The sequence below is a fragment of the Mercenaria mercenaria genome, chromosome 17 (genome assembly GCF_021730395.1).
Source record: "Mercenaria mercenaria strain notata chromosome 17, MADL_Memer_1, whole genome shotgun sequence".
NCBI classification, from domain to species: Eukaryota; Metazoa; Mollusca; class Bivalvia; order Venerida; family Veneridae; genus Mercenaria; species Mercenaria mercenaria.
Window position 1 is genome coordinate 26,153,710 of NC_069377.1, and position 21,843 is coordinate 26,175,552.

The window sequence follows — 21,843 nt, forward strand, 5'->3', positions numbered from 1 at the left end:
TGCCAAGCATGATGTATATGTTGTAATGCCACTCATATAGAAGGCAATATTACACGAAATTGAGGTGGTGCCAGTGTTTACAGGGCGTGTTTCCGTCATTTGATAAGAAGATTAACCCGGGAAGAGAAAGAAAGCTACTAAGCCCTCAATCCAAAACATTTGATAAAAAAGATTAACCCAGGAAGAGAAAGGAGGCCACTAAGCCTTCACCCGATGACAAACGCCCAAAAATACTGTCTCATAACAAAGCTTATGGAAGGGCATGGATATAAAGCACTGAAATGTATCTACAGTTTACACATTTCAAAACTCAGAAGGTAGTCAGTCGCCTGTTGATAGAATTATTATTACCGGTAAGATTATAAGGAACAACAAAAAAGTGAACAAGCCGACTGAAGAATCTAATTGCGATTTTGTTCTTAGATATTTAGCAAACTATAACTATATCCGAACTATACCCAACGTAATCATAAATAATTGGCACTCAAACCAAAATGCTGCCAAATTACAAACAAATATTGTACAACTTAGTTATTGTATGTGCATCTGTATTTAATTAACTGCTGTCTTTAACAATATACACCACGGAGGAATATGTATACAACGACCCTTAAATGTAGATATTTAATAATTACGCAATTTACCTCAGTAAAACGTTACAAACGCTTTTCAATTTCCAGTGTAAAAGTTAGTAAAGACAACTAGTTCTCATGTGTTTCAATAACATATAATCTGTCAGTTATTAATTCAAAGCTTTCTTAAGATGTATTAGCATTAATTTATTGATACCTCAAATTTCTCTTTTTTTCTGTTCTCGTATGATCTCAAGGACAGTGCCTTAAATAATCAATATCTTTTTTTGTGCTATCATCATTTCTTTTTCTACATTCAGTTCAGGCATTAACTAGTTTCAGGAAATTACTGTAACTGCATCTAAACCATGATTTAACATGATTATAAACTATTGATAACTTTTTTGTTTTAAACACTCATTTCTTCTTAATTTGCATATTAAAGATGTTACATTTATGAAGTTTATTAAAGTATTAAGTTCATTAACACCTCTCCCATTCATCTGGTATTAAAAGGTACTCATTGGCAAGCATTTCATTATACAGACTGTGAAGGTCATAAAGGATTTTCTATGATCCTGGGCACTGGAGTCAATCAAGGTTATGTTACATCATGAACACATTTGCAATGATCTCTAATGAGATGGTGATTATTATAGCTGGGATGAAAACTGCCTAGCTCAGATTGCATTTTGTCCAGTCGTTAGAGTCAGAGGTAAGAGATTTTGAAAATATTTTCAGAAAGTGGTATCAGAGTGGATTGATTTTATTTTACCATATAAGCAGAAATGTGTATTTCACGTGTAGATTTTTATTCAAGAATAAATATCATGCGTTCTTATTCTCTTCAAAGAAAAAAAACTGTTTCACTTAAAGTAATTCAAAATCCATGCATATAATTCTGACTAAGACAATCGCCTGTACTCAAAAAGTATTTAAAGAATCGTGAAAAATATAGACAAAATCATTAAAAGAAATAATCTCCCTTTGATACCATGATTTATCATAGTTAGGTATGATTAGCAGTTAGCAAAAAGAAACATAAAATATATAGAAGAATCATAAAAATACAATAAAACTCATTTTAATCTACCTATTCTTGTTATTTTAACAGCATGAAAAGGTATGATACACAAATCAGTAGCATTTTCTTAATGAAATCAGACATTGGCCAGTTACGCTACTTCAAACTGATTTCTAACACATCTTTATTTTTCAGTTTTTTTTAAAAATTAAATCATTGATTAAGGATTAAGATATTTTTTCGACTTTGCTCCTGTTCACGTGACTCATCTAAAAAAATTATGGCATATTAACACTCTAGTCTATTGTTGTAGGCTGGTAGTCAGTCGTCTTTCTGCATTATTTTTGAAATCTGAAAAAAAAAACATATTCTATACATATATCACTGAGTGTAACATCTTTTACTCCTATCAATATAAAGAACTTGTTAAACTAAATAATGCGAAAGGTAATTAAAATATTATTTAAAATATCTTATTTTCATTGTAAATTTGTTGTTTTCTTTGTTGGGTACAAACTCACAGCGACAGTTAAAGCAAAGCTTTAGCGGATGAACACGAATGTGTGTTTATTGGAATATTGTTAAGATATGGGCCTTTACTTTGGTTGATCCACAGACTTTCAGTGATAATGCCATATGACATTGTCAGATGAAATATGACATTATGAATGAATTAATTTTATATTGTCCGCGTAAAAATTGAAGTAACAGCTGAGAAATATCTATCTATCTATTTATACTGCATCACTCCTCTTACGAGTATTACGTGCAGCTGCGCGCCTGTACAAGAAATTTAAAAGTAGAATGGACAGGGGAATTAAAGTGATACACGATGTGTATTGCAAGCATGAATACAGTTGATAGTGTTAAAAACAAGAAGGATTAACAGATAAAAGCGGTTTAAAAACAGATCTATCATGTTAAGCATTGTTTGCAGGTTTGGTCACACCCTGCTTAAACTGGTTCAGGGTGGGGGCTTGCACAAGTTGTACTGGAAGGGAATTCCAAAGCACTATGGTGGCTAGAAAAAAAGAGTACTTATAGTAATTACAGGGAGTGAGGATCTGGGTATAGGAGTGGGGATGCATATGTCTTGTTAGACGGGATGGGGACTGACATAGGGAGGAAGTGGTACAGCAACCAAACCATTCACTATTTTGTAGAACATAAAGAGGCGTGAATCAGATCTCCTATTTTCAAGGGTACGCCATCTCAGCTGACTTAGCATGTTTGTGACACTGCTGTAAGGGGATTGGTCATGATAGTCCGCTGAATCATTTTGATCTGGTGGATGTTATATTGGGTATAAGGGCTCCAGACGCAGCTAGCATATTCCAGCTGTGGCCTGACTAGGGCTTTATAAGCTACTTACCGAGTTTTTGCATGGGATATTTCGCTTAATGAAGTTAAGTGTTCGGGTGGCTTTGGACGTGACAAAATCACGAGGCTTCTTGTTGGTTGAAAAAGCATATATGGTATTACGCGGGGTATATTTACCATGAATACTGGCTAAATTATATGGAATGATGCATTTTGTATGAGAAATATGCATGTTTTACCAATAGAGCATCTTCATGAAACAAAAAACAAAAAAAAAACAAAAAACTACCGGACTATGGGTAAATAAATGTGTTGTTATGGTCGCACGGGTTACTGGGACTTTTATAGAAACTCCCCGTCATTGCATTGCGGCTCTCCGCAAAACAAAGCCTAGGCCTTCATGACGAAGAACGAAATGCTAATGGATGTCTGCGGACACCGTTACCCAAGTGTTACACCGATAAAATTATTCCGAAAAAAATGTATACACAGGGGATTACCGCTATTTGCGTTTCATATACACGTGCGCCTAATAAACACATACTGTCTCATAGGAAAGAAACAGGCAGTCCATAAAATAAATTTAGTACCGGTAGCGTATTTTATTATTATGACGTCACTGTTTCGAGCGGCGTGATGATCAGCGGTATGATAAAGAAATTTCAGACAAAGAAATTTCAAAGGGTAGTAGTGGTTGTGGTTGTGATGGTGGTAGTGGTGGAGGTAGTAGTTAAAGTGGTGGTAGTGGTAGTGTTGGTTGTAGTGGTGATGGTAGAAGTAGAAGTGGTGGTAGTGGTAGAAGCAGTGTTTGTAGTGGTGGTAGTAGTAGTAGTGGTGGTGGAAGTGGTAGTGGTGATGGTGATGGTGGTGATGGTACTGTTAGTAGTGGTGGTGGTAATGGTAGTGGTAGTAGTGGTAGAGGCAGAGGTAGTAGTAGTGGTGGTTGTGGTTATGGTAGTGGTAGTGGTGGTGGTGGTGGTTGTAACGGTGGTGGTTGGGGTAGTGGTTGTGGTGGTGGAAGTGCTAGTGGTAGTAGTTTTGGTGACAGTGGTAGTAATTTTAATGATGATGGTATTGGTGGTGGTAGTGGCTGGACAGAAGATGGCATCGATAGGGTGGCGATTTTCATACAGCAATTATTTTCCGATCAAGGCAGTTTCCAAAAGATCTAGATTCGATTGCTACATGATCTTTTCACGATTTCTTCACGAACCAATGCCAACCGACCGCTGATCAAGTCTGAGCACTGTCGATCAGAAGAATCCGACAACTTGCTAATCGAACTCGATCAGTTACCGACCATTTCCCAATTTCTTGTCAGTGTTAACACGACCGATCACACATGCCCAGTTCCCGAGAAATGTGTTTGAAACGCTTGGGGCGATCCGGCCGGCCGTGTGAATCTAGCATTAGCAGAATCTATGTGGCATAACTGAGATGAGTCAATAAAATTTGAGTGTTTCAAAACTGATGACAATGGGGTATATTCGTTGAAATTTTCTTTACCCATTTCTGCATGTGAGGTATTCGTTTAGGTGTGCCTGTGAAAACAACGTCCAACGTTTGCATCATATATTATGTATCATATACGTTACATGTATACGTGCTGTCAAGGATATTTTTGACATGATTGGAACGCAGCGCTACCCTTTAAATTGGGAACCTTCGCGTTGTTTTCCACAAAATTGGGCAAAACTACAAAATGAATAATTAATTTTTCAAGAGTTTAACTTCTTAAAATGGTCTATATTTCATTTTGATACCATATTCTAACACTATGGATATCAGAAGTACTTAAAACTGGCTATTCAGATGACTTTTGAGCACTTTTGCTTTTCAATAATTTTTGGACGGGCATTTCATTGGGAATTTTTTTTCAACTAATTGGAAAAAACACATACTTTTTTTTTGTAATTTGGAACTGGCAAAAAAATTTCCCTGGATATATTCGGTAGAATTTTTCACTCGTGTTATATATTCGTTCTGTGACGGTTCAGCAATGCTTTCATCCACAACAACATATGTTTTAGGTCAGTCATTTTCAGATAATACGGTACAGGTGGCGCAAGATGTGCATTTCGGGCCAAATTTGCCTCAAAATTTAGTGTCCTGAAACCGGAGTTTTAACTTTTTTATCGTACAAACAACAGATTCCTCAGGCTGAAATGCCACTTGACGAATTGCTGAGTATATGCAATACATCCGCTCACACTTCCTCAAAATTGGATTTTTTTATGATTTTTTTTTCGTTCTGGTGTCAACGCAGATTTGTGGAATTTTCAAATTTTCTGTCCCTTGCTCCAATGATAACAATGATATAATAATAATAATAATAACAATTTATTACATGAGTACCTATAAATAGTAACAAATTTGTGCTGAAACTTCTCCCATTATCGCATTGCGTCATGCATTATCACATTATCATAATAAGCCCCAGGGCCATTGTCGATAATGGCCCTGGCGTTAGCGCGGGAAATTAACGTCCGTAAACAGAAATGACGTCATGGCGTTTCATGGAGGTAAAACAGCGAATATTTCCGTTTTATTTTATCATCTTGAGCGTAACATCGTGTATTCTTCGTGAAATAACGTATTTTTATCCCTAAATTATGCAATAAGCAAGAAAGTACAACTATCCAGGTATTTGATTTTATACAGTAAATAGACTCTTATACAAATAATATAGAAACTGAAAAGCTAATATTTATTGTGCCAGAAGATGCAAGTACCCATAAAAATGACACACAAAAAAACATTTCTTACTATATTATAGGTAAACATGTAATAAACAGGTAAATACATGGGAGATCGGTGCCTTTGAGTGATAATGGCCCTGGAAGAAGATAATAGCCCTCGGGCTAAAGCCATTATCAATCAAAGGCAACGCTCTCCCAATTATTAACCTATACATAATGCAAATAATAATAGCAATAATAATAATAATAACTTTATTTAAAGAAGGTAACACATAAAGACAATAACAGTTCTAAAACATATTACAAATCTTAGGTTCCAATGTGGCCTTCATTATAATAAAAACAGTTCAACATAAAAAAGATAAAAACTGATTATCTAATTATAATTAAAAAAATGGAATTTACGTGATAAACATTTAAAAACAACATTTGCTCTTGACAAACACTCCAATAAATTAGAAAAAAAGGTATACATGGCCCGCTCTGTCATTATCCATTGTAGCCAATGGCTAATAAAATGCCTCTTTGGCTACAAATCTGACGGTCCATTTTGCAATTTTAAACATATTTTTGTATGATTTTAACAGCTTTTCTTTATTTGGCTAATACATGTATATCAATCCGGAAAAAAGGTCAAAGCTCTCAGATAAACAGTCACCCATACAAAAGATAAGAAAACAGCAATGACAATGAAGATGTAGCTTTCAGATCTTAATAGATATTTTTATGAAGTATGTGAATCCACACAACGGACATTCTGTGGAATGATATTCTATACTTTAGCACTAAACCGTATTCAGCTTTTTGTGTAAATTGATACATGTTGGTATTTAAACAGGTTTCATTATATTTAAACTTACCTATCCATTTTTAGATATATCAATATTCTTGCTACATACACAGGGCGAAATGTAGCTACAACATCATTGAGGATAAACGCTTTGTCTGACATTATAGTCAGCGTTGCACAATCAGCAGAGTGAAAAACACGCTATCTTCTAATCAGCTCACGGGTTGCATTAATCTTTCATTTTGATAAATGATTTATAATGCGTTATCAAGTAGTCTGATTTGCAAACTATAGTTACATGGCATGGGTCGGACAAAGTCACGGATTCGTTTTTAGTACGGCAATAGTCGCCGAAAAAAAAACGTGTAACGTAGTGACCTTTAATGAGTCGCAACAAGCCAAAGACCACAGTTATTTTTACTATATGTTCTATATATACACTGTACAATATCGCAATTTTGTCTGTGTTCAAATAAAAAAAACCTGCCCTGAATAGAACTATCCAAGAGAAAAAAATCCAGCCAGAAAGAAATTATGGGTTGACCTGGTCCTTTTTTCAGTATGTTTACCCAAATCATACGCCTATGGTAAATAGTCTTTTGACGGCTGCAAACAGACAAAATCTCTCTTCTTCAAGTGACCGGTTTTGCATATTCAGACAATTTAATTCTATCAAAATTCACATCTAACTATTATTTCACATCTCCTATCTTAAATTATGCCTTTTAGTGCATGTCTTTCATTCAATTTTTCACCAATATTCACCATCAAACAGAGGAATTATTTTCCGAGTAAGCACTTCGTTTTTGTGGTCAACCAAGGGCAAGTAACTGTGATCTTGTGCCAACAGCTATAAAGAGTCTGAACTGTGATATCGATTTCTGATCAATAACTTGAGGCTCTCCTAGTCAGATTTCACAGGATATTTGCATATTATCAGTAAATGATAAATCACGTGACTGCTCATGAAATCCTCGATCAATTGCTTGTACTATTAACCAGTCTATAGTTCAACACATGTTTTTCTTGCTAAAGTAAAAATTGAGAGAAAAAATAATGTTCATTTTTACCATGTAATAAAACACTGGAATGGCTTACCGGTCAATAATCAATATTATTTGCCCCGAGTCCTTTGAACATCGGGCAATGGTTTTGACACTTGGCCAGAAAGTAATTCATTAAGTGTATACTCTTATAGGGTCAAATATCCGTGAGAATTATGGCTTCCTGTCAATATTTGAAGAATCCTTGGGCTCAGGACTACAGAATGCTTGGGCATATGACAGTCCAAATTTACACTATGATTATTGCCTGTGATCATTAGATGTCCCGTACTTCTTTTGCGAAAAGACAAGTCACATGCACTCAAGTTAAACAATAACCTGATTACATTTTCCACTGAAAGATCATTACGAGGGAAAGTATTAAAATGTAATATCTGAGACATATGGTTTTACTTAATACAAACTAAGTTACCACAAAATTCTATCTTAGCAACGTTTTCATTTATTATCTTTTTACCTGCTAGTGCAATGTAGATTTCAGGCAGAATTAAGATATTACCGAAAACGATGTAACTCAACAGAAAAACAATAACTGAACAGATTTTAAATTTTTAAATATTTCGCGAAAGGATATACCAATAAAACATTTTTATGAAGGCATTGTATGTTCCATGAATATTCCAGGAAACCATGTTACCTGGAAGGAAAACAATCTTGCTGGGAATAAAAACAAAAGGTAACAGTGAACATGTACTGGTAATTTAGGAAAAGAAAACAGCTCAAAGAAAATACATTTTATTTTTTAATCTATTGAAAATGTAATTATATGTATATGTATACGTGTAAGGCGTAAAAAAATGTTTGTTTCCAGTATCCCGACCTACCTTAAATTTTTGGCCCGACCCTAAATGTTTTTATGGCCTTGGAGAATTTTGTTTTCAACTTTTTAACAATGTTTAACAAACTGCACTTTTTATGCTTTAAACATGACCAGTGATGTTAGAAATAAACTTACTGATGCTCTAAAGGCATAACCCCCTTATTTATATTCATTTTTTTTACACAAAAATAAATTCCAAAAAGTCTCCCTTGATAAAAAAAATCCTGCCAAAAACAATTTTTTCCGACCTACCTACCCTAATTTTTTGAGCATGTTACTGGAAACAAAGATTTTTTAGGCCTAATATAAATTACAATTAGACACATGAAAATCAGACTGACATCAAAAACAAATGGTTGGGACATACGTTTTACCAACAATATTGAAAGTTCAGTAACATAATACTTCTAAGATGTTATTTTGAATTTAATTTATATCGATGTTAAATCACTGTTAAATGACTGAAAGAATTTGTACAAATACTGCAGTAGTTGAAAGTATTGAGAAAATGGAATGATAACTAAACTTTATAAACAACAAAGAAAGTTTTTTTTATATATATATTCATAATACTTGTTACGCAAGATAAAAATATTGACCGTAAATGCATGTTTGCATTTTGTTCAAATATAGGTTTAACGCCAGTTGTGTTTCTACGATAGAAACTTTGAAGAGATGAACGAAATTGAAACGGTGATAACTTGATTTAATAATTTGTTATTTTTCAACAACATGCAGATAACTATACCTGTAATGTACAGAACTATATAAAAAAAAAACAAGTCCATTCCTACCCAACCCCCTCATCCCCGCCACCTCGAAAATAGAATTTTATTACTTCATTTACACTTGTTGTAAGTATTTCAAGAATTTCAATACGATACAGTATTGTAACTAAAATAAATGATATGTTAAATAGCTATTACTATATATAAAAGCCCTATATATGAAGCTCCAAAATGTAGATGGAGAAAATCGAACAAACATACAGAAATGTGAGGCTTAATTTACATGTTTTAAGTAGCAAAAGTTATCTGTCTTGGAAATAAAATTCAGTCATCTCTCATGCATTCGATATTGTTGTCTGGAACCGTACGTAAAACAAAATGTTATTGCAAGCTGAACACTTTCAGCTGGATCTTGTTATAGGTTGCAACAGACTAAATAGCTGTTCGTCTTAATTCTGTATAAATTTGACATATTTCCAATGGCCGCAGCACACATCAAGACCCATTTTAAATGTCTGTAACTTGAAGAATATTGTCAGTGCTGCATAAAAAAATCAAAAGAAAAGTGGGGGTAATTTTGATGCAAGAAAAATATTTTCAGTCAAACTCATAAACTGCAGAAACAGCTAAAGATGAGACCCCAAATTGTAGTTGTGGTGTATGGTCTAAGTTTCGATGACAAATTCTGTCATGTTATTATTTCATTATGAAAATGCTACCTACATTTCAAGCATAGATCTCTCATGTGATTTCAGCAAAATGGAAAGAAATTAAGAAAAGTAGCTATACAGAGCAAAAAAAACAAAAACAAAAAGAACTGAGGACTATTTGAATCCGCAATTTATATGCGACTACCATATTTTTTTTCGCGCCATGTCCCGATTTAGTGTCTGTATGTCTTATAATTTGGCAGATACATTGGCTGGCCACAGCGCAACGTCATGTCTAATGGATCCGAATTCTTTCAACGTTCTGACCGGAACCGTCGAAAAATCACGGAATTTATATCGCAATGGCTATCGACGAGCAGTTTCGGAAGATCTATATGCGTAAATAGAAAAGGTATTCCTTACCTTTATGTCATGATTACAGTATGAAGGTCTAATATATCTAAAAACATTTTATTACTATTTCATATCAGAAGAAATTGTTTTGGTTACACGTGCGACAGTCAGCCCTCCCAAATGCAACACAATTTACACAAACAAAAAATGTGGCAATTATAAATTAAACAATTTTTCATGAATGTCTTTGAAAGAGACGTTTTACCCTTAAACACAGCACAGTAAAAAGAATAAACAATATTGTTGACCGGTAACACTGAAATGTTCTCTGGACATGAAAAAACAATGAATTACCGAGAGCTTCATTTTCTTTGTGATAGGATGAAATATCAATTACCTTGGCATATGATTCGTTAGTATTTTTTGTACTTGGTTGTGAGTTTAGAGAAACGAAGCTGGTGTAAAATTTCAGCGGCTGATGTGTTGCTAGAAACAAATATCCAAAATTTAATATTTTGGTAGACATAAGATGGTCTTTTAAAGAAGTAGGTCAGTCTACAACTGATTTCGTTCAGAAACAGTCAAAAAAAGCATTAACAACATATTTTTGAATTTCTTCTCGTTTTTTTTTCATTAGAAGAAAGAAAAGAAGGAAACAGCTGCTCAGGCCACTGAAACAACAAGATAACCAGAGCAGGAAATAGTTGCAGCCCCACTTCAGAATGACGAACATGCAGACGAGAAAAAGAAAACGAGAACGCTTCCCTGTTGCTTCGGATTCATTTCAACTTGGCTCGCCAAAAGAAAGCAGAAAAGACGGGACAAGAAGAAGAAAGCCATTGCCGACGAGTACATCCCACCAAAACTGGGTAAATTGTTATTTTCCTTCGTCTTCAAAGTTACCCATACTGTTTCTATAAAACTCGTAATATGTTCGAAATTCCGCATTTTTTTTTCTCGCCCAAACTGGATATATTTCATTGAATTTCTATGCAACTATTTCAAATAACTTTTGTTATTGAGCTGCGGTGGCCTAATGGATAAGGCACCTGTCCCGCAATCGGGAGGTCGAAGGTTCGAGCCCTGTCAGAGGCGGGTTTTGTTACTGAAGAGACTGAGACCTGTTAGTGACCCACCAACTAGTTAAATAATGGTTACCGATTGCCTACCTGCCTGGTGCCTGGCATTAAAATGTAGGAATCGGGTAATAATGCTGTTCATTGTAGGTAGGTGTCTCATCATAAGCCAACTTGGCTGGCCCTTTCAATATGGGCCACACTATAATAAACGAACACTTTACTTTTACTTTACTTTACTTTTATTACATGTTTTTTCACGGCATTATGCAAATATTAGATTGAAACGTATCTTGTATTTTCTCAGTGAAAAATATCAAATCTGTTTGTCACTTCATCTAGTAAGAAACTATAAATTGGGTAAATTTAGATAAAAAAATGAAAATCAAATTCGTATTACATGTAAGATCAATATACCTTTCGCTCATTAAAGATGGTTTATCAGATTTTGGTCAACTAATGGACATTTTTTTACCAACTGATCATTTCCACCTATTTGTGTTCATCTAGTTCTTAATACACATCAGATTTTTACTGGAAGTGTTTTTAAACTTTGATTTTCCTATTCTGGTTGCCCAACCAAGATAGCGTTATTTTAGCATAAGTATAAATCCAGTAAACAACTTTTGCCTAAGGAATGTTATGAATATAAGCGCTACTGTAGTAGAGTTGTCAAACATTTGCATTGACAAACATATATTTTGCTAAAATTCATTAGAAATGCAAGTTTATAAAATTGTTATTACCTCCCTTTGTCTATATTGGTCGCACAACCAAGGTAAATTTAAAATAAATTAATTCCGAAGCTACATGTTGTTTTAAAACTTACCTTTTGTTTCAGGTGGTTCAAATATTCCAATACATATCAAACGCAAATGTAAAACTAGAAATCATATTGAAATTAAAAGTAATAATCCACTTTTTAAACACTTTTGAATTAAAGAGAGATAATTATAAAAGTTCATTAAAAGTAATACTAGTAAATAGGGATCTAACTCTATGTAACTGTCTCTTTGTTCCTTAAATAAATCTCTAACAGAATATATGAAAACTGAAAAATGTCAGAAAATGTTGCTCAAATGTGATTGACCACCTTTAACACCATATGTTGGATTTTCACTCGTGGCTATGGCACTCGTGAAATTCTTGCTTCTGGTGTTCACTTGCTCACACTGAAACAAATAAATATTCCCCTGTATAATATGTAAACATATATCTTTTAAAAACAAATGACACTGGGAAACTGATATTGATTAAAATCTAGACTTGGAAGTAAATTTAACTAAACAGTGTTGAAAAAGAAACCAAATCTTAATTAAAATTGTGTACAATAAAAAGGTAAAAAATACCTAGATAAGCGTTTTCCTATTGAATATTGTAAGACCTAAAAACTTTCAAATGAGTGATATATATTGTAGTCCAATACGAACATAAGAAGGCAAAAGGAGGCGAAGCTTTCGTCATCGAAGTTGACTGCAGACCTATAATACAGAAACCGCTTCTGCCATCAATAAAACAGTCTGTCGGACCGGTAAGTAAAGTTGACTGCAGACCTATAATACAGAAACCGCTTCTGCCACCAATATAGAAGTCTGTCGGACCGGTAAGTAAAGTTGACTGCAGACCTGTAATACAGAAACCGCTTCTGCCACCCATAAAACAGTCTGTCGGACCGGTAAGTAAAGTTGACTGCAGACCTATAATACAGAAACCGCTTCTGCCACCCATAAAACAGACTGCCGGACCGGTAAGTAAAGTTGACTGCAGACCTATAATGCAGAAACCGCCTCAGCCACCCATAAAACAGACTGTCGGACCGGTAAGTAAAGTTGACTGCAGACCTATAATACAGATACCGCTTCTGCCACCCATAAAACAGTCTGCCGGACCGGTAAGTAAAGTTGACTGCCGACCAATGATGCAGAAACCGCCTCTGCTACTCTTAAAACAGACTGCCGGACCGGTAAGTAAAGTTGACTGCAGACCTATAATACAGAAACCGCTTCTGCCACCCATAAAACAGACTGCCGGACCGGTAAGTAAAGTTGACTGCAGACCAAAGATGCAGAAACCGCCACTGCCACCCTTAAACCAGACTGCCGGACCGGTAAGTAAAGTTGACTGCAGACCTATAATACAGAAACCGCTTCTGCCACCCATAAAACAGACTGCCGGACCGGTAAGTAAAGTTGACTGCAGACCAAAGATGCAGAAACCGCCTCTGCCACCCTTAAAACAGACTGCCGGACCGGTAAGTAAAGTTGACTGCAAACCTATAATGCAGAAACCGCTTCTGCCACCCATAAAACAGACTGCCGGACCGGTAAGTAAAGTTGACTGCAGACCTATAATATAGAAACCGCTTCTGCCATCCATAAAACAGACTGCCGGACCGGTAAGTAAAGTTGACTGCAAACCTATAACATAGAAACCGTTTCTGCCACCCATAAAACAGACTGTCGGACCGGTAAGTAAAGTTGACTGCAGACCTATAATATAGAAACCGCTTCTGCCACCCATAAAACAGATAGCCGGACCGGTAAGTACAATTCTCAAATACGTCGTGATCAATGTTATGATAATATACATGTCAAATTTGTCAGGTCAAATGTAGTTTAGCCGAAATAAAACATATAATGTAATGCTGAAAAGGCTCGTTTTTAATGGAAAATGTCTTTAATAGAATAGGAGTCACGCCGGAGAGAGTTTACTTCATTTTAGCCACGTGTTTATGTTATCGTTTTGATTCAAAGAAACATACATAATTATGTAAAAGTAATTTTATTTCATATAAATTTTTCTTTGGTTCTTTCTCAAAGCGACAGTTAAGGCAAAGCTTTGGTGGATGAACACGAATGTGTGTCTATTGGAATATTGTTCAGATACGGGCCTTTGCTTGGGTGAATCCATAGAGTGAGACTTTCAGCAAGAATGCCAGATGACATCCTCAGGTGAACGATACCCGAATGAATTAATTTCATATTGTCAGCGTTAAAAATGATGTAACAACTGAGAAATAAACAAACTATTATCCAAAAATCTTCAGTGCTAATCTTACTGCGGAAAACTTCAAGATTAATATAAAAAAAAAACAAATAGTTCGTATTATTTAAGGCTGAACACCACGAAATCCGGCTGTTTTTTGCTTTATATGAAATCCACTTACTTTATAACGGTGTTTCGACATTTTCTAGCATATCAGATTTTCTGAGACTTATATCCAATAAAGAACTATACCGCTACTATAGAAAAACAAAAGGAAAATTGGGTGTTAACTTCTTTATAAGAAAACAACAAATTATTAAATACAACCCGCTGAATTTACTCCTTTTCGCTTCTTCCAATGTCTCTTTTCGAGACATAAAATTCTTACGCCGTTATTTTTATCAAGTATGCGATAGGAGCATGCCGCTACACAAACAAACGTGGCGTCCTTTGGGGTTTAACGCCCGAATGGAATTGAGTCGGGTCGGATCACGTAGCTAGAGTAAAACGCTCTAACACCGGGAACCGGAAGTGGAGTTTTACAACTTTATATACGGCGCTTGTTTACATTATCGACGGTGGTAAACCAATATTTCCACAAAAGTTGTGTAATTTCTTCATTCAAATGATATTTTATTTGGTCATAAATTTATCAAAATTTATTATGTTTATTTCGCTGTTTCTTTGCCATTGAAGTCGTACCTTTTAATTCCGCCATATTGTTCTCGCATTGTTCGCGGGCCCCCCGTTTAGGATGTGATGTGAAATTTTGACCCGGGAACAATGTTCTTGTTCCTTGTTCGTGTCATTAGGTCGATTCTATCTCGGGTCGGACACAGAAGAACAAAAAGAACGAAGCGCCCAAGGACGCCCACTGAAACGCGGCAGAGTAAAAGAGAACACGATGCTAATGAGAAAGGGCACGAGGAAAGGAAGAAAGATAAATACTATTTATATTTTGGCTACGTGTGAACAGACCAGCCCAGCGGAGGCTTACATTTGATGTTTTAGTGATCTGCCTATAATTTATCTACCACCTCGGTAGCCTAGTTGTAGAGCGCCCAGAGGTCGTGCGTTCGATTCCCTGGCCGCGTCATACATAAGACATAAAAATAGTACTAGTACCTTCCCCGCTTGGTCAGCATTAAGAGGATAGTGCTAGGACTGGTTAGCCCGGTGTCAGTATAATGTGACTTGGTGGGATATCATGTCAGGTGTCTACGGTGTGATATTCCAGTGAGGCAGAACTTTAATGTTGGGCATTGTGCTCACTGCTACAAGTAGACACCGTCGATTACTTACCCCGAATTATTTTATCACTTTTACCATACCATATGATATTAACTTATCAAGAGATATAATCCAGCTGTCTTGGTTCTTAAAAGTACGCATGCCTAAATAAAAATATATTCCAAGAGCCTTTTAACGATCTTAAATTAAGAGACATTGGTCTTCCCCTTTACACTATATTATTTTCAGGTAGTTCTTATACCATTATTGCAGCCATGATACTAGAATAGTTTACAGCTTAGTAAATATGTACACCATACAATAATGACCTCTAAAACGTCTAAACACAGTAGTGACCTCTTATACGTCTTAACACAATAGTGACTTTAATACGCCTACACCGTTTTAAATGAGTTCTAGGACGTCTAAAAACAATATTGACCTCTAATACTTCTAAACACAGTAGTGACCTGTAATACGTCTAAACACAGTAGTAACCCCTGAAGCGGCGTCTAACCACAGCAGTGACCTCTAAAACGTCTAAACACACTTTTGACCTCCAATACGTCTTAACACAGAAGTGACCTCTAACAGTGACATTGAGACTGAAAATAACTAATTGAAGCTGCTTAGGCATACGGAGTCAGATTTCATAGGATATTTTCATATGGTCATTAAATGCATCCTGTTATTACATGACAGTTTATAAAAATCGTCGGTCCTTATTTGATGCTGTTGACTGGTCTATAGTTTAACACAAGTTTCCTTTGCTCACGTGAGAATAAAAGTTAAATGGCTTACCGGTCTATAGTCAATAATATTGAGTCTAATCATTTTCAAATGAAAAACCATTATGATGGACAAATAATTTTACCCACAGCTCTGAGGTGCTCCTTATCAAAACAGCATCTTAAGCTCATTCGCGAGAATAATATTGCTGGGAGGTGATACCCAAGACATTTGCTTTTACTAAAACCAACCTCTCGGTACAAATTAAGTTAGAGGAACATAATATTTCATAGGCGTTATTTTTGGAAAATTTAATTGATATTTTTATGAAATGACTGAAAGAATGGATACAAAAAACTGCAGTAGCTAAATTTATTTAGAAGAAGAATGATATTATGAAATACGAGATAGAAAATCAATAGAAACTACAAAAACATAAAAGAAAGATAAAAATATTGATTATGTATGTATATTTGTAGTTTGTTCGAATATTAGAAATATTAGCTAAACACCACTTTGTTTTGTTTTTACGAAAGAAACGTTGAAGAGGTGAACGAATTTGAAAAGGTGATAGCAGTGTTTAATTATTATTATTATTACGCATGTAATGTAAAAATGTGAGAGAACTACGTAGAAACTAGTTCATTCCTACACCCCCACCCTTCCCCAAAGAAAGAGGAAGAGAGTTTGGTTACTTCGTTAATACTTATTAGTATTACAATGACATATTATTGTTACCAAAATAGATATGTAAAAAAGTTATCAATATACATATAAAGTTTTATATATAAAGCTCCAAAAATGCAACTGCAGAAAAACCAACATACTGAGGCACGTGACTTAATTTACATATTTAGAATAACAAAAGTTGTTTTTTTCTTGGAAAAAAATTCAGTCACTGTTCATGCCATTCAATGTTGTTGTCCGGAACCGTACGTGAAACGAAATGTTATTGCAAACTGAACACCTTTAGCTGACTCTTACCACCAATATAGACTTCTTGTAGATGATGATTGTAGCATATACACCATGGTTTTGTCAGACCATCAATCATTGTCTGACTTTGCTTAAAGTCTCCTGAGATACGATGTATGGTACCAATACTCGTGTAGCAAACCAGCAATGAGCCATCTTCTAGCATCAGCATTCCAAATGGAGTCCTAACATCCTTATTCTTGTATACGGCAGATACATCACCTTGTAACGTGATGTTGACTACATTTTCTGTCATTAAGTCACTTATATATATAAGCCTAGAATCCTCATTGAACACAATATAGTTAGGGTAGCTAAATACCTCATTATTGAGGTAAATTGTGTTCTGAACATTACATTGTATGTCTAAAATACGTACACAGTGAGGATCCCAGCAAATTACATAGAGATGGTCTTGGTGATATGTTATACCTCTACATTCTCCTGTAACTGGAATCTTGCGGACTATTGACAATTTACCAGCTGTTGACATTATATAGATCTCTCCACTATTTGGCATTGTTACAGCAATCTGATCTTGAGGTAGTACGGTTATGTCCCTTGGTACGGAGTCAAGTGTCTTCTCTTCTATCACGACTTTACTTTGCCTGTCCACAACTTTCAGTTTACAGTTATCCTCATCAGCCAGCACAATTTTTTGAGAGGACAAGACTGCACATCCTGTTATATAACAGTCATTCTTATCTGATTTTGTGCATGCATTTATATCATCTTTATACCTTAATTTGAAATTTGTTTTATTCTTTTTTGGAGTAATCACGTTGGTGGGGTCACTCAGCTGTCCAAATATTTCCTGCCTTGATATCGCATTCTCTAGATCTTTGCTGCGTTCAAATCTATATTGTGTACATGTCTGAGCTAAAGATTCTTTTGCTTTTCTAAATTCATCTGACTTAAGTTTCGACTGAGCTTGTTTGATGTATATGTAAAGTTGTCCGTGCTGTTGGGAAGCTTTGCTGTCTTTAAGATTTGACTGAAGTTTGCTGATATCTGTAGAAATATTGGAACATATTTTGATGATTTCCTGGACTTTTTGTTTGTCTGCTGACTTCTTCTTGTCAATATCAGCTTGAATTTTCCTTTGCAGTTGATCTAAGTGATCATTTATTTCCTTCCGAAATTTGATAATTTCTTGTAATGCTTTGTCATGGCAAGTATCTATTCCCTTGTCTTCGACATTTACCCTTTTCATTACTTTATCAAGATCTTTTATTTTCTGTTCAAGTTTTCCCATTGTCTCCCTGTATTCCTCTGTGTCCCCAATACCTGTACATTTGTCAGGTATATAATCAATTTTACATGCTCTGTGGTTCATAGTAATACAAACTGTGCAGCCAAGTGAATCGTGCTGAGTACAGAAAAATTCGATCGTTTTATTTCCATGGAGAGCACACTTTTCAGTGCACACCACTGAATCCTTCCTTTGCATGGTGTGTTTGCCCATGCTCCCTTTGTCAAGAAGTTGATGATTTTTCGTGGCTTTGATCCGTTGATGATAAGCAAAACAATTCTTACACAGGTATTCTTGACAGTCCACACAAAATCCATTAGCTTCTATTTGCTGACCAATCGCCAAACATGGTTCACATTTATGGTCAAAGTCCTCTGCGGAACCTTTAGATATTGAACCACTAAAATCTGACGACTTACGTCCTGACACTGCCATTTTGAAACTTTACTTGTCTGATCCTGTTTTAGACTTGTTCATTAAGCAATTATTTTGTATGATATGATTGTTCAACTGTCTTAATCTTATAATTCCAAAATCCAGTTGAATAATCTGATGATACTAATGTTATTGCTGTGTCCGAAATATTAAAGATTTAAATTTTTCTAAATACATTTCTGAAGGATAAAAATCTGTCAAATATTTTGTCATAAATTTACTTCCTTTTCCTAAAAATACACCTATAAATAACATGTTCTTATTATTAACCTAATCTGTATTGGACTCTACCCATGAATGCAAGGGATAATACTCTCAGTGTTTTATGTATCTTGGTGTTAGATTAGTTCCCATTACTTATGTTCTTATTTTCATGCCCATCTTTTCGTAGTTCCGGGTGTCATATAGTACTTGAAGTGACCGTCCATATGCCCGTCCGTCACTCCATGAACACGAGTGGATCCATGATTTGGAGAAAGGGGGCTTGACCTTTTGAGACTTCTATAGTTTATTTTTGCGTGATATATGTGGAGATGTTAAATGTGACTCTCTGTGGTATATTAAAATAACACTAAAAAAAAGACATGCATGCGACCGAAGCGAGCTCCTAGCTTTCATTTCCATAGTTATATTCATCCCTCTGAATTACGATTATCTTACGTGAGCCGAATATTATGCATGTTGTCTGAATATTACCTTAGGTAGTTGTTCTGTAATTCCATTCGCACAAAAATATTTTTTGTTTCTTAAACCTTCAATTTTCATTGGAATACCGCCATACGAGTGATACCAGACGTAATATACTATCAAATTTCACCTAAATGACTGTGAAGGAGCATCTGCTGGAGTGTCCAACATGCAAAGAAATATTGCACCCTGAGGTATTGTAGCGTAGCCGCTCAATTAAGCCGGCTGGATAAATAACTTAATACACTGTTTCGTTTCTATCTAGTTTATTTTCCGTCTTCTAACTGACAGCAAAACTTAAAGCATAACTCTCTGTCTCCGTTTCCATTCCTTCGCAGGTTGTGCACAGCGCAAGGCCTTAGATCTGGCCAGTTCCGGGCCACCACATGGTTGCTGTGTGAGCGTGCGTCCCTTTCAGTTTAGTCTGGCAAATCATAATCTGTCTCCGTTTTTATACAGATTGGTAAAGTGTATCATTTGCATAAGCAAAATTAATGAATTCTGGTACAAACCAAAAGTAATAAACAATAAACAATAAAAATATTCCTCTTAAAATGTAGGTAAATTGTCATTCAAGTTACACCCTATGTCAATCAGTTAACCGTAATACGATATCTATTGGACAATGACTAATGACTAGGAGCACGTGAGAAAAACAAAATGTTTTATATAATTTCTTGCGTATTAATTAACCTAGATTTTTCTTCGATACTTAAAAGAATCAGCAGTTGTTGTTTTTTCTTTTCATCAGAAAAACAATTAAATCTAATAATTATTTATGATGTGAGAGCGAAGCGAGCAGAAATGTTTACATGTCAGGTTAATGTAAAATAATCTGCTGCCGTATCTCCATGCTTTTGGAAAAAAGCCATTTTAACAATAATATGTGAGTTTCTGATAAATCTGCGAGTATAAGGTGATACAAAGGTATGAACACTCCTGTTAATTGGACGGTGGTATGTTCAGGAAAAAACTTATTTTTTGAATTAGATCATTTCGAGCGCTTGATATTATTATTATACCAGATTTATAAAGCGCCCTTTTCATGATAAACACGTCCAAGGCGCTTTACATATAGCAAACGCAGCCACCCGTGGCGCGAAATTCATCCTCTACTAGTACAGACACAGAGCGATCTGACAATAGGGACAGAGTGAGATAAAGCCCTCAGAACAGATAGAGAGAAATCCTTTTAGATACATGCCTTTTCGGCTAACTTAGCCCAAGCTCTTTGCGAGTAGACAGTCTGGTTCTTTAACGTGCCTGGTGTATAGCACCGTTACAAGCGAAGACGTCTTTCCTGGTAAGAACCAGTACAGGCTTCTTGGTTAGGTGGGACCGGGATTCGAACGCCGGACCTCTGGATTGACAATCAAGCGTGTTACTGCTAGACCGCCGGCTCACCTCTGATATAAGATGTCGTGAGATCAAAATAAGATTTCGTGCGTTTCGAGCGCTTGAGATAAGATGTCATGCCACCGAAATAAGAGACCGTCCGCTCGAGCACCAGAGATAAGATGCCATGAGATCGAAATAAGATTTCGTTCGCTCGAGATAATATGTCAAGCGCTTGAGATAAGTCTATACTTTAACAAATGAATTATGACGGTTCGAGATCAATCATCTGAGTGTAACAAGTCCCGCATAGTGAAAGTTTGTATAATGTAAGTTTATCTATAGTCGCCGACAGTAACCCTCCAGAGAATCTTAGTGGGAGGATATTGCAAGATACAGAACACGCGCAAATGCCCGAAGCTTCCCTGGTTCTTTTGTGTGCCAGGTACAAAGCACCCATACACGGGGTACTTATCCAAATGTTAGTAATTTTTATATTGAGAAGCAGGGGCTCGAACTCACGCCCCCTGATTTCGTAGTCAAACAGTGTTACCACTCCATGGACCACTGCGTCCGCTTTAAAGCCCGCATTGTTTATACTACGGTAGCGCTTTCATACTGACGCACCGTATACTTTTGCTCAGGGAACTTTTTTCAACATAGAGTCGTAAAATTAAGAAAGTAAAAGTACACTTTGCAATTTTAGTTAAATATTCAACATTGTTGTATGCGGCGTATGACGAATTCTCGTGTATTCATTCTAGTTTCATTTGAGGAAAGTTAGGTTAAATGAAAATCGACGCATACATGAAAAACATTATTGTTCAGCTTGTTTATTTACCTCATGTATTTAACTGTACACAAAACGAATGTATAAAAGTTAAGAATTGGATATGCTTTAGTAAAAAAATTAATTATCCAAAGTATGCGTGTACATACCCTTGCATTACATTGTTAGTTATGCAATATTTCTATCAAAAATGAATTTTATTTCGGCAGGAGTTAGTCCCAAATTCGTCTACCCTATTCAGAAAAAAGATCTAGGCCTTAATACAAGATACATATACACACTTTTATTCATGGCTGGACCTGTTTGATATGCATTGTATTGTAGTTCT

General features: G+C 35.6%; 2 protein-coding genes across 3 annotated transcripts in view; both read right to left on the reverse strand.

The window, feature by feature from the left end:
- Nucleotides 1–21,843, reverse strand: part of LOC123535609 (uncharacterized) — a 148,729-nt gene that overhangs the window by 42,208 nt on the left and 84,678 nt on the right. The window lies entirely within an intron of this gene.
- Nucleotides 16,406–18,928, reverse strand: LOC123536719 (uncharacterized). The gene has a single exon (XM_045320098.2). The coding sequence runs from the start codon at nt 18,701–18,703 to the stop codon at nt 16,991–16,993; it is 1,713 nt and encodes a 570-aa protein (XP_045176033.2). The 5' UTR covers nt 18,704–18,928; the 3' UTR covers nt 16,406–16,990.